The sequence below is a fragment of the Lathamus discolor genome, chromosome 5, assembly GCF_037157495.1.
Source record: "Lathamus discolor isolate bLatDis1 chromosome 5, bLatDis1.hap1, whole genome shotgun sequence".
Lineage (NCBI taxonomy): Eukaryota > Metazoa > Chordata > Aves > Psittaciformes > Psittacidae > Lathamus > Lathamus discolor.
This window is the reverse complement of record NC_088888.1, coordinates 73796434-73810601: the sequence shown is the minus strand read 5'-3', so window position 1 is coordinate 73810601 and position 14168 is coordinate 73796434. Positions and strand designations below refer to the sequence as shown.

General features: G+C 42.8%; 1 protein-coding gene and 1 long non-coding RNA gene across 4 annotated transcripts in view; one reads left to right on the top strand and one right to left on the bottom strand.

Moving 5' to 3' along the window:
* Nucleotides 1-6370, bottom strand: part of UBE2J1 (ubiquitin conjugating enzyme E2 J1) — a 28044-nt gene extending 21674 nt beyond the window's left edge. The window contains exon 1 of one of the 2 annotated variants that reach the window (XM_065681249.1): nt 6159-6370. In XM_065681249.1, the coding sequence (XP_065537321.1) occupies nt 6159-6189 (31 nt within the window). In that variant the 5' untranslated portion in view covers nt 6190-6370. The remainder of the gene's footprint in view (nt 1-6158) is intronic. The other variant, XM_065681248.1, reaches the window with a different exon arrangement.
* LOC136015381 (uncharacterized) lies at nt 6194-13567 on the top strand. 2 transcript variants are annotated; one of them, XR_010613173.1, is made up of 3 exons: nt 6194-7196; nt 10274-10406; nt 12061-13567. It is a non-coding gene; the product is annotated as an uncharacterized LOC136015381 (long non-coding RNA). The 2 variants fall into 2 exon arrangements; XR_010613174.1 differs by having other exon boundaries at nt 10263-10406.
* The last annotated feature ends 601 nt before the right edge of the window (nt 13568-14168 follow it).

Sequence of the window (14168 nt, the reverse complement as noted above, 5' to 3'; positions counted from 1 at the left end):
TTTGTCCCCATGGCTGACCAAAACAGCATAGGTAAGGATACAATTTACTTATCAAATCCAGGTTTTCCAACGAATTAGTGAAACTCTTGCAAAGTTCCTCTGGGATAAAGGGGTTTGTAACTACTCTGCCCACTTAAGCTATTAGTAAAATACAAGTCAAATTCATTATGTGTTTGTCTATTAATAATGCTACTATATACAACTTGGAAAAATATTAGATAATAATATTAGAAAAATAAAAAGTTTGAAACCACAGAATCAATTTGAATTGAGCATCAAGGCCCTTCAATTAGATGACACATGAGTCATGGATGACACTTTGGGAGAGTCTTCTTTAAATCCAGCTGGCTTTGAGATTTCCCCCTCTGCTCAACACCCAGCCACTGAGCCAAGAGTCTGTGACCCATGGTGGGTGTAACCCACTGAGCTCACAGTGTCACCTGCTGAACCACCACCACAACCAGCCCTTGCTGCAGCCCAAAGCACCTGGGAACTCATTCAACAAAAGTGCCTGCATTTGCCTTCAAAATAAAATCCCTAAATTTCACATAACAGTGAATCACAGGCAATCAGCAGTTCAACTTCACAAAGACTGGATCATGCAATTTAAAATAAGTCAGGATTCACTTACATGTAAAGTACATATGATTTCTTGTAAGACAAGACTGATGAGCTTTGACATTTTAAGTAAAAAAAAAAAAAAATAAAAAATCCCTTTAAGTGATGTAGTCACTAAAGCATGTAAGAAAACATTTAAAGCAAAGAGTCATAGGAGAGGCTTCAGCCAGAAGTACCCTGAAATATAAATTAGAATACTTTAGCAGAATAGAGTATCAAATGGTACCTACTCTAGAAAGAAAACCACATTACCAAACTTTCAAGTGAGGTCCACATTACTAATGCTCTTCTCCTCTACCTCTGCATTCTTCATGCTTATTCATTTTGCCCTGCCTTTCTTAACCTAAGTTCACATCTGTCTTTAAACAGATTTTTGAGTTCCTGTATGTATTTTTTTTTTGTATGCCATTTCACAAAAATACAGAATCATAGAATAGTTACAGCTGGAAAGGACTTTGAAATTATCTAGTTCTGACACCCTGTACTTTCATAAAATTTTGCACAGCATTTTACAAGCACTTAATCTTTAACCATGACCACACTTAAAGTTTCATTATGCAATGACACCTGATCCTTGAGAACAGCATGTCCATCCAAAACAAAATCCCTGAAGGAAGATGAAACTGCCAGTTGGGCAAGCCCTTAAACCACTGATACTTCATATTCTGTTTCTTTAAAGCTCTTTTACAAAGCATTCCTTACTGCTCAGTCTATGACTGGACAGTGCTCTGACAATTCAGAAACAGGGAGGGGTATGTAGGAACAGGCATCCTTTTAACAGACCATGCAAAGATTTCCATATTTTTCAGTGTTTTGGAACGAGGAAGCCAGCAGTGGAAGAAACCCGTAACACTACTGATTCTTCCCATACCACTAGTGACCACCTTTATCAAACCGACATCCTCCAGCACTAGAGGAATGGGCAAAATAAAGAGTTAAAACTTCAGTTCTGGGTGATCAGCATCACCATTTTAAAGTAATCTCTGTCAAAATCTACCATAGTTTCATTATTCCAAATACCATAATCTGTAGAACACTACTTCTCAATACTAGATAATTACTTTTCTAACTAAATACAAGTGGAAACAATTAAGTTCCTCATCACTCGCTACTTCTGTGATGTTTTCCACTAGTCAAGTTCACATTTTATGCTGATCACATGTAACAAGACAAAACACTTGCTCCTACAAAACTGAAGTTTATAATGACAGAACTGCACAACTGCCTGGGCCAACCATGGGTTCCAAAATTGCTTTTATTTTAAAATTTGGTTTGATATTTCCTTTGACATGGCCAAGGGCCTTTCCCAAGACCCACAAGCCTCCTGAATAGCTAGCTGCTTTACATCTTATCAGCCTTATGCTATCCTTTTGCAAGACCCACAAGCCTCCTGTACTTACATAAAGTATTCATGACTGTACACAACCAAACAAAATTTTATTAGTCCATTCTCTTTCAGAAATGACAGGCCTTTAGTCCTCACTTCTCTCAGAGCAGCAGAAGTACAGTACTCTTCTGTAGTTACAATTCAAAACAACTGTTCAGGCAACACAAAGGGAGATAAAACAAATGTTGGTGCATTCAACAAGCACCTTACATGTAACAATGTCTTCATCCTTAATCAATTTTTAACATCCACTCAACTTTTTATTTTTACAAAATCTGTCTTTATTTCATACCTGGAAAGTACTAAGCAGCACAGTACTCACTGGCTATTTCCTACTAACCATTTTTTAACAACAAAGAACTGACGCATGCCTGTTGACAAGGAACACTTCTTACTTGTACGGAGTGGAGAAGGAAGTATAGTTTGTAGGAAAGGCAGTAAATATCCTGAAGATGACAGCTAAGAGGATCACAATCTCAGCACATTATCAGTCAGAAACCAAAAGCCCTGGGCAGCAAATGGAGGGCATGCAGGCCATGCCTCCCTCCACATGCTCTTCCCAGACCTCCAGTGCCCTCACTAGTCTAATTCTAGGTGAGGAGGTCAGCTGAAAACAAAATAAAAACCCTGTCGAAACTAACCCTGTCGAAACTAAAATAAACCAACACTGTTGTTCATAGGCTCTACATGAGTCACTCTAAGTGGCTGTTCAGTTTTTCAGTAACAGTAATGTCCTACCTGAAAGGGAGAGATTGCTGCTACAAAACATTGACTACAAGATACCGTGGCTGATCTTACAGCAGGCTAAGGGTCATAACTCTTAGGAAAAAAAAAGTAAAGAGATTATTCCAAATAGCTCTCTTATAAATTTCAGAAAATACGGATGTTCCTGAAGCATGAAGAGGATGAAGTCTGTGCTTCAGTCAGCCAAGCTTTAATACTGACAGGAGAGGTTTATCAGCCATATGGCAGCAGGCTGATATACATTGACTAATCCATTTTGAAATCCTAAAACAGAAAATAGCTTGCCCTTTTACAAGTGCCAAAAATACAAATAAAAATATGAAGCAACAGCTTAAAAGGCTTTGCCTTACTGAAGCAATACAAAGAAGCATGAAGCATAGAGTTTGAAAATTTCTTCCCTTCCAAAATTAATGGTCTTTTGGAGAAGAAATAAAGACATATTGACAGAGCGTGCGAGGAGATAGCTTCAGGTGAATGCCACTATACCTTCTTGCTCTCACAGAGGGTAACTGATAGAGCCAAGCAGCAGCTTAAGCACACCACCCTTGCCAAGCCCAGACCTGCAGTGGTGAGGACGTGTACCTACAGTAAACTGAGATCTGCTAAGGACACCAGCTGTGTTGCTTCTCATCAACAGAGACACAGCGTGCAGGGGAACAACTTGTTTTGCGTTGTGGAGAGTTTCCATCTTTCAGATATGTTTGTTTGAACTAACACTAGCTGAAGGAAATGGAACAAGGAAGATGATGAATATACTGACCAGGAGCTATTAGAGCGGAATAAATCTGTGCAGCAACACTGCTCTTTATGTGGTCTATTTGAAAGCACACAGAAAGAAAGGCACTAGAGAGCTTAACTGATCCTCATCAATCTGGCATAGCACGCCTACTCACATAAGAGGGATCCATGTAGCCATGTGTAACCACAGAAAAACTTCAGCTCCTGTCATTGCTCTACAACAGAATCTGGCTTGAAAGGAATATGGATAAAACCACAGGTTTCTTTTAACAAGATTTTCCAATTTAAAAGGTGTTTTCCTCTATGGTAAAGACTAGTATAATCATTGAAATACTTTGTACTAAAACTGAAAGTAGTATTTGCTCTTTCTGCTGAGCAGGCAAAAAGTCACCATCTGCAAACAGAGTTTGCTCAAGTCCAAAAGCAGATCTGAACAGAAGCTTCTTGCACAGGTATGAAACAATTACTTTTTTCACTCTGTCTCAAGATAGCACATTCCAAATCCCTAAAGCCGACCAGGATCTAAAGGTTAGCAGCTTGATTCTTCCTCTGTTCAAGTCAGAGCAACAAGAACGGGCACAAGGACAGCTACCAGTTCTAAAGCCTTTAGAGAGCTCAGTTACCAAAATAATCCCTTCAGTCTGCAGACGACACAACCATTTGAAATAGGAAACATGGTGTGGGTTTGGCTTTATGCATTTCAGCGCATTTACATCGATTAAGACCATCTTAATATCAGAACGATCTACATTTCCATCGCATGCCTTCAGTTGAGTGGCAAGCGTAAGATAGATACCATCACTAAATTGCACCTGTAACATGTAGGATAAGAATTTGTAAAACAGACAAAAAAATATTAAGTAATTGCATATGCTTATCTACCTGGGTAGCAAGAAAAGTGCTGCACTAAAAGCAATGGCTATACATAATTACAGCCAACTCATTTTAGTGGACAACAACTGCTGAAGAAACTATTCACTTTAAATCTGTTTTGATATTTATTCAACACCTCCCTGCCCTTCTTTTATGAAAAATTTCATGCATATTGAGAATTGAAATGAGTGCTTTAAATCACATTATAGAGACTTTAAAAGTGATTTAAATAATTTATAGATTTTCAGCATCTATATGAAAAAAATAATTTAATACATTAATATGCTATAGAGCACGTTTAATTTGGGGAAACGATATTGACCCACTGTATGAATCATTCATCTCCGCCAAGTATGGCTCACTTTGCTATAGAACAGCAGAGGTGCTGACAACCAATTCCAGTAAAGGTAATTTTCTCTTTAGAACAAGGGGGACTAGGAATAACAGAGGGGCAGAACATTTCTAAATTAAACCACAACTATTTACCCTCTCCAATCAGAAAGCATGTCATACAGCACAGCACGACTATTTCCAATGACATGGCAAACCACACTTAGTGAGCATGTTCCTGTGGCCTTGTGAATTCACATATGCAACACGCCCAGCATATCTCCCTAAAACAAACAAAAAGCCCCAACAAAACAAGAAAAGCTTCCTTTCTCATACATTAAACTATAACAAATACATCATTTGCTTTGTGATCCTTCTTATCTTTCAGTTATGCAACATGGGTGTGAGGGCAAGGGACATAATTTAGCAATAGATACATCAGCCACAAGGCATACTTTGTAAATAAGCCCGTCATTTACATTTGTAAGGTACAAGTCATCTTAACACTCAGTTTCTCCCCACCACCCATACTAGTAATAGCACAGCATGATTAAAGAATAAAGCCACTACTCAACATAGTAATATGAAGGAGTTAATACCTACTTCCCAAAACTGGATTGGGGGAAAGCAGGGGCAGATCAGGAGCCACCATGCAAACCCAACTGGCCTTTACAAGCTATGGAAGAGGGTTTTCCTCCAGCAGTGACAGCATGCAGCTCGCAAGAGGGGAAGCCCTGCACAGCTGGTGAGGGGCCATGGCTCCAACACAGCTGTATGGGACAAACCCAACCCATCCTCAGTTTCTCTTCCCAGGAAGCAAACCCTTCCCTTCCAGCACTGTTTCTCAAGACGTCTGCCACATTCTGAGGCATTCCTCTCACTTCAAGGATTCGACAGAAAGTCTAGGAGTTATAAGGTATGAATTTTAACACTGAATCCCATAGATACACATACATGTAAATACAGTGTGTACAGTAACACTGACGTAAAGCAAATTTACGCAGCACAGACTAAGCTGTCGTTGGCAGTCTGTCCCCTCACAAGCACCTACTTAGAAATGAGGCAATACCCAGGAAAACAGAGTACAAGTTCAAAGGTTCTGCTTCCACGAACCAGCAGGAAAGAGTGACCACACGCACACACACACACACAGCAGGTAGCCTGAACATTCTAAACCGAACTACAGCCCAGAGGGACTTTCCAGGGCCATCACACTGCGAAGCAGAAGCGACCCAGCCGCCTGAACGCCTCCACCTCCCCACGGCCATCGCCGCGGCCCAGGGCCCCCTCCTTCCTCCGCGCCGACGGCCCGGCCCCGGTTGAGGCACCTGTCCCCCCGCGAGCAGCAGAGCCCCGGGGCGGGCACACCGCCCGCCGCCAACGGCGGAGGCCTCGACAGCCTGCAGCCGCGCAGCCCCGCCCGGCCGCGGCCCGCCTAGCACCCGCTGGGGCCTGCCGCGTCTCCTACCCGGACTCTTGAGGTTGTATCGGGCCTCCATGGCAGCGGGCACCGCCGCTCGCTCGCTCCTTCCGCAGCGTCTCCAGCAGCGGGAGCAGGGGCAAGCGATGGAGGAGGAGAAAGGCTGGCCCAGGCCCGGCCCAGCCCGCCTCGCCTCGGGAAACTCCCCTGACGTGGCAGCGGCGCCGGCAGCCCCGCCGTGACCGCGGAGGGAGGCACCTGCCGCGCTGGCACCGCCCCCGGGGCTGGGAGCAGGGAGGGTGCCGGGCTGGGGCGGCCCGCCCGCCGGGGCAGCGGCGGCGGTGGGCGGTGGAGGTCCGTATGGTCGTGTCACAGAGCTTAAGATGCACGGAGCGCTCGTCCTTCTCCGTCGTAGCCTGGAAGAAGCATCCAGTTTCCAGCGGCAGCGGGCAACACTCGGGCCCCACAGCAGAATAGCGGCTCCGGGGGCAACCTTTTCCATGCCGCAATGGCAGAGGAGTATTTGTAGCTACAGCTTTGGTTTCTTTGCCACCTGGTGACAGCCACGCTACGCTTGGGATAGCCCTTTTAAGAATTCGTAGTTAAGGACACATGTGAATTACGGTGGTCATAACCTCCATAGTCTCTGTTTCCTTTTGATTCAGTACAAGCTGTAAATAAGAATCATTGAGCTTTTATGTTGTCTTCAACAACATAAGCTTGAAACGCCTGTCTCTACCTCACGAATTCTTGTCTCTAGATTTCTTAATTTCATCTAAGTTACTTTTACGTTGTTCCTGTTCATCTATTTTTTTTCATGCTTTGCTCTCTTAGTTCTGTTCTCCTTTGATTGAACAGCAGTGGAGAACGGCTGTAAACAAAACCGGTCATTTTTTTCACCTCTTTGTGTTACCAGAATTGCAAAACAAGGCATCGCTCTTCTCTTTCGTGTTCCGTTGCACAGTGATGTTGTGGTAACAGCAATAAATAAAGCAACTTTACTCCACCTTAATGAGGAGCTGAATTCTCAAAGGAGCAAAGAGATCTTCCTCTTTACAGGACACAGCACTACAAATAATGTAAAGTGTAAGTAATGCATATAGTAGAAGGGAAGGGATGGCATCAGACAGTAGGGTTCCCTCTTACACCAAAAGCACCCCAGAGTACATTTAATGGCCAACAATTCTTGATGGTGTTCCAGCATGTCTGGCTAACAAGGGCTGATCCGACCGTGTGAGATGGTGAGATGCAGGCAATAGGTGTCATGTTTGCAAGGATGTTGGGCATTCTTAGGAACTATGTCCCATCTTCCCTTGTTTGCCAGAGCCATCGTGCTGTGCAGCAGGAGAAGGGCTCTGGGACCATCTGTGACTAGACCTTGCCCTGGCCCAAAGTGGGAGAGCAGTATTTTGCATTTGGAAATCTGGGCTTCCATGTAAAAAGTTCTGGGAATTATTTTGGTAGAAGGTAAATTTTAAAGTGTTACTACAATGTGAATAATGGCACGAATTGAGAAGTTATAGGTATCGTGAACTAGTTAAGAGTAATGTCGAGTTCAGCTTTCCCTTCTGGGCTCTGGCCTTTGACCCTGGCTGCGCTTACAGTGTCATTTTGTGTATTGCAAGGAGGAAGCACCTGCAGGTAACGTGAAACTTGGGCTTTTTGTTAAAAAAAGAAATTAGTCACTGCACCCACACGACAGCCAAGCATTATTGAAAATAAGCTCAATAGACTTATTTCGTTGTAAGTAACAGAAATTCACTGGTAGGACGGAGGTGCACATTTTCCCTATTTAAGTAAGCAACACTGTGGCCTGGCTGTGTGCTGGGGCCATCGCCTGGTGGAATTGTGCAGAGCTAGCAGTACAAGACCGCTTTCATTACCAGCTGTATTGTTAGTTCAAAGCCAGAATGCAGGAGGTGAAAGCTGCCAGGTGAACCATCAATTCCTGTGAGGTAGTCAGTATACAGGCAGAAATCAGGATTAATTCCCAGCCCCGCATGTTAGCAGACAAAGAGCAGGCACTGCAGAGCTCTTGCACAGTCAGTGTTGCTAGTCTGGAGCAGCAGTCTGCCTCCTCTTCCTGCTTGTAATCAGAAATGCCCTTTGGATTTGTGTTTTCATATGCCTTTTGCCTAGGATTTTGCACGAAGAAGCCATTTTGTGCTAGACCGTGGGTTTTTTTTTAAAACCAAATGCCAAATAAAGTAGCAAAATTGCAGTCAAATCGTGCATGCTGGCAGCACTTCATGTAGCTTGTGTATCCTGTCATATGATCTAACTTGGAGAAAAAATAAACATGCTCAGCTGAAGCGTACAGAAACTGAAAGTCTGCCTGAACACTGCTGCAACAAAGATTTACTCATTTAACACCACACTGAAACCTTGCAGAAAGAGCTTGTGTAACTTCATCAACTTGGCTGCAGGACAGCAAAGAATCACTAGTTTTGACGACTCAAAATATTAAAACTTGTGTGGCTTTTTAAAGCCACAAAACATTTAATTTTTTAAATGTTTTACATTGAAGTAAGTTTGACCCCCCCAAAAAAATCACTAATAATTTCTAACTATTTTTTTAATGTCTATTTTCCTAGAGGATGTTTTTACTCATGTTTCTACATACTTTTTTGCAGATGTGGTATACTGATCTTTAAAACAGAGACTCTGATACAGCCACTTAGCTTCAGAGCAAGGCAACATATAGGCCCCTCTGCTGCAAATAATGTTACAAGATTAATTTCAATTGTAAGGTTTGATAAAATGCATAATTCTTCAATTGCAGCCATTTCTACTGTGAAAGAAAAGCCAAATGAGAGTAAACATATGGGTAGAATTCCATAGACAATTGTAGACTATGGATATACATTTCTGAGCTGATTACGAGAGGCTCACTTTATAGCTAATGGAGAGGACCAGGAGCTTTTACAGCAGAGTTCATCTTGCCTGGAATAGATGTTAGCTGTAGATCCAACAAATTATGCTTTAAAAGTTCCTGAATTTCTCTGTTAGTTGCAAAGGGCGATTAAGCTCAGTCATCTGTGTTCTACACTGCCCTAGTTAGATATTTGCATATGCATGTATGGCTGAATTTGATATATATAGCTCTCTCTATCTGATACAAACGCATCATGCATTTCCCCTCAGTTTAAAGCAAATGTTTCAGTTGATAGAGCCTCTTATTTTGTATCTCTATCTGATACAAACGCATCATGCATTTCCCCTCAGTTTAAAGCAAATGTTTCAGTTGATAGAGCCTCTTATTTTTACAGAAAGACTCTGGATGAACTAACTTTAAAGGTCCAAAGGGGACCTCAGCAGGTAGAAATCGGAATGGGAGTTCAAGCATGCAGCGTTGGGGGGACGGACACCAAGAAGCTTCCAGCAGGAGCCCCCAAAGAGGGGGTTACTGCAGAAACCTCACATTTCTCTTAGAGGCAGGACAACTGTGGCACATGGGTTCAGTTTTTGCACTTGGGTCTGACATATCAGTGTGTATATTGCAGATCTCAAGGAATTAGATTGGTAATCTGACATTGAACTTTTGTGTATTTCTCTGTGCAGGGCATATAATTGTGTGAGTGATTTCCTAAAGTCATTTCAGAATGGGGTTTGTGTGCTTTATAAGCTGTCTCATAAACTCAGCTACAAATAACTTCTAGAGAAGGCTTGAGATCACAAAAGCTCATGAAAATACAATAGTTCTTTGTACAAAGCATTCACACCCTGCTTTCACCAATTCACAAAATGTAGAGCGGTTTGCTTCATTTACAATGCTACCCTTTCAATACAGACAGTTTGGCTGCAGAATTAAACTAATGGAATTAAAGAATCTAATATTAATATGCCTATATTGTCAGTGGGAACAGATATGACTCACTTGGAAGAGAAATCATTATTGTGCTCACTGGTGACTAATACAGTCTCAGCTTTTAAAATCCTTTATGTGAATTCAGACCTGGTAAATCTGGATTCAACAAGCACACCTCCTCCTCACCGATAAAAACAAGCGTGGCATTGTGTAACCAATGCCCTACAGCAATTGCACAGATGCGTGGTGCTTCTCAGGAAAGCAATTACTGTCTTTTCCTCAAGCTTAGTTCTAAAGCAGCCGTCTCACAAAATGGGTGGCTTTGCCAGCTGACTTTTAATTAGTGCTATTTCAGAAATGGAAGAAAGAGAACGAGGGAAGAAGTTTCCTGACTGCTGTAGCTGCCCAAGAGAGTGCCTGATCTGGACCATCAGTGCAGAGTGTGGGTCATCTTGCAGCACTCCCCATTATGTGAAGTCAAAATGAAGGTACTTATTTTTCACCTTTTTTATACCCCTTAAGAATGCGAGGAGTCACGCCAGTCACTTGACTCACATCCCTCTGGCATCATTGCTGTAATGGTTCAGATGGTTCATGTTCAGAAGAAACATGCAAAGGCGCAAGTCAGAGCTGACACAGCTGTCTGAGTGACAGCTGTGTGTGACTCTGGACTTCCCTGATCTAGTTACTCTATCTTTAGCAACTACACATAATGGCATGCTTTTTCTCTGGTGCATATTCTTTACCACACAAATTGCAAAGAGCGGTGGATAGTTGGAGAATGGTTGTGAACTATTCTGATTAAAAGTTGTTTTGCTCCCGTGCCACTATTTAAGGAGAAAATACCAGGCATGGCCTTTGACTCATGCAGCCCCTTTTTCATACTCCTCCCTCTTCGGCCCCCAGATTTTCTTTTCAGCATTTTTGCTTACGTGAGTTTCTCCCCATGCCCCTTCACTTCAACTTACTCCCATAAGCTTCCTTCTGGGATGGGAGCATCTCCCTTCACAATTACAACAAAACCAGAGGGAAAGGAGTCAGGATTATGTCTGTTGGACTGCCGCCAAGCAGTATTTCCACCCCATACATTCCAAAAATGTTATTCACAACTCTAATGTGAACTTGCATGTACCTGCTTGCGTACAGCTGACTGCATATAGCTTATACTGACTCAGCAATGGGGATAAAGGATTTATGAGCAGGCTCTTCATTTAAAGCTCCTCAAAAAGTGTTTTACAATTGGTGTAAGGATGATTAAAGCTTACTGTGTCATTAACCAAAATATACTGAGTTACCAGTTGTCTCTGCCAGAACCCTGTGGGTATCTGGGACACCCAGGAGTTTCTCAGATGGTTAGTGGAAATCTAGGGCTTGATTTACGTGCACACGCATAAACATCTGATGCCATATGAGGTATCCTAAGGTAAGCCACACATCCATGAGGAGCAGAAAGGTATGATACAGAATCATAGAATGGTTAGGGTTGGAAACCACCTTAAGATTGAATACTGGTGCTGTTATGAATGAAGCAGTAGCTGAAAGCCAAGTGGAGTGCCTATAGCACCTTTGGTGATACGAGGGACCCATGTGGGCAATTGGACTAAACCCCTAATCACAGCACTTTGAGAGAGCCCTGCGAGTGGCTCTGCTGACCCAACATGTCTGCCCTATGGCAAATTTCATTGTTGTCTGGGCTTCAGCTGACCATATTGGCCAGACTCCACTGCCTGCTAGCAAGTCACCTCCCTCTGCACTTTCGGCTGCTTGGGCTCCACAGACTAGCCCTGATAGGGTCCAGCCCCATAGCCTTGATTAAGCACACTCAGGGCATCACTACACCATGAGAAAGGGCTGCACAGCAAAGCCAGGCAAGGTATAGCAGAACCAGAGATGGAGGTAAAGTTGTTGAGATGAGGTCCAGGAGAAAAACACTAATGTGAAAAGGTATAAAATGCTGAAAGGAAAAACCAGAGAGTCAGAAGATGGCTGTTTGGTGACACCGGCCAATAAAGACTCACCTGATGTTTTGCAGGCGAAGGTGAACACGTTTATGCTTAGTCTAGTAGCTTGTTAGTCATAGCTACCTCTATTAACCAATAAATTGTTACTTTACACTGTTAAATTGTGTATATCTACTTGCAGGGTATTGAGCAAAGTGACTCATGGGCTACAGACTGGCAAGAGATGCAGGCTACAGAGAATTTTTGTTTATTCTGGAAGAGAAGTTACAAAAGCGGAAAACAATTGTGCAGTCTGGTGCTGTCATAACTATTTATATTACAGATTTATAGCTTGGATTTTATGGGGACTATTTTAGTGTCAGCAATATAAAGATGGGAGAGGAGAAATGAATTAACTTCTCCCACCCTGAGGAACTTTTAAGGATTCACTGAGTTCATGGGAGCAGGAAGTTTTCATTGGAGAGGGTGCACTGAGGAAAGTAGGAATGGCATTTGTGATCTGTCAAGAGAACACTAAGCCAACACTCAAGTTTCTACATGAAAAGGCTTTATGAAGAATTGCAGAATTTGGAATGACGGCTGCTACTTTATAGAGAGAAAATGTGGAACTGAACTATGAAATGAAATTGCTAAAGGAACAGGACTGGAAACAGTGCTGAGCAAGCGGAACAGGACTGGTGGGGTGAGCTGATTTGTGTGTGTCTGCTGCAGAGCTTGTATTCAGCACTTGGGCTGTGAGACCAGACAGCATAATGAATGGCATACTGGCAGTCAAAAGAAGTTCAAGCAGCTGCGAAGGGAGTATTGAAAGAGAAGCAATTTGTGGATCAGACCATTGGCTCGCCAGAAGATGATTCAGTCTTTTAAAAGGGCACTGCAGAACAGCAGAGTATGCTTTCACCTCTCAGTCCAGGGCCTAGAGACAAAGATGTTGGCACCTGGGACCTTTTGATTTGGCTCAATCCTTTCGATTTGGCTCTGCAGGCTTTCCCAGAAGTCACACCCGTGTTCTCTCTGTATACTGCTTTGAAAAAGGAGTTGAAACAGATTGTGTTTCCTACAGTTCAGATGGCTCTGGCTGTTATCAAAGTAGTCCCCAAAACTGGTAGGGATGTGCATGAACAGGGAAAATGCAATCAATAGTTAGTTGACTTAATGTCAGAACAAGTAGGAACTGTATCACAGGTGCCAGGTCCCTTGAAGAGTACTCCTGCAAAGTGGATGGCGGGGCTTCTAGTGTATGTAGGAGTGCTGGTTAAAGGTTTTAACTTTATTGCAGACACCCTTCACTCCATCCAATCAGGCAGCTTTACCAGTAGCATTTGAGGAACTCCAGCTGCAGCACTGGGTATAAAGGAGTCTGAAAGCATTACCAGCTCCCAAATTGCTGGATGGTTATCTGGAATAACAGAAAGCTGGGGAAGGATATGGTTCAGTGTACATACAAGCATCCTGTTGTGATAAACCGATCATATTCTCTTGGCCTGCACTTTGTGGAAGAAAGCAGTGTGGAATACACTATGAAATGTTCTGGCCGGCACACTAGGCCGCTGTTTATTGTGTCTGTCACGTTTGCACTCACCTGTGAGGTGATTAATCCCAACCCTTCTCAATTTAGGCTAATGCATGTTTAATTGTTGGGTTTGTGTTGTTTCTTTGCGGGATTTTTGTTTTGGTTTTTAAAGCAAGGGCATCAGTGTTTTTTTTCTCTGCCTTCTAGTACTCATCAATTCTGAAATAAACAAACCTTCCTGCTCATAGCAGCTCCTGGTATTATTAAGGAAATTACTCAGTAGAGTATCTCCTCAGACTAGTCCCCTGAAAATCTTACACCTTACCAAAAATATGTTAGTTTGGTCCAAGAGCCATGGTGACAGACTGCTGCATTAAATCAGTTCTTTTTCCTCTGGATGTATTTATATAAATGAATCTCTTACTTTAAAAAATGTTCTGGAGATGATGAACTGCTTAAAATCTGACTGCCAGTGTGAACTATAACTTTAATACGAACACACATTTTATGGTGTGCATACATACCAAGATTACCTAATTAGGGGGCCTGTAGGGATGCTGGGGAGGGACTCTTCATCAGGGACTGTAGTGACAGGACAAGGGGTAACGGGTTAAAACTGAAACAGGGGAAGTTTAGATTGGATATAAGGAGGAAATTCTTTCCTGTTAGGGTGGTGAGGCACTGGAATCGGTTGCCCAGGGGGGTTGTGAGTGCTCCATCCCTGGCAGTGTTCAAGGCCAGGTTGGATGAAGCCTTGTGTGGGATGGTTTAGTGTG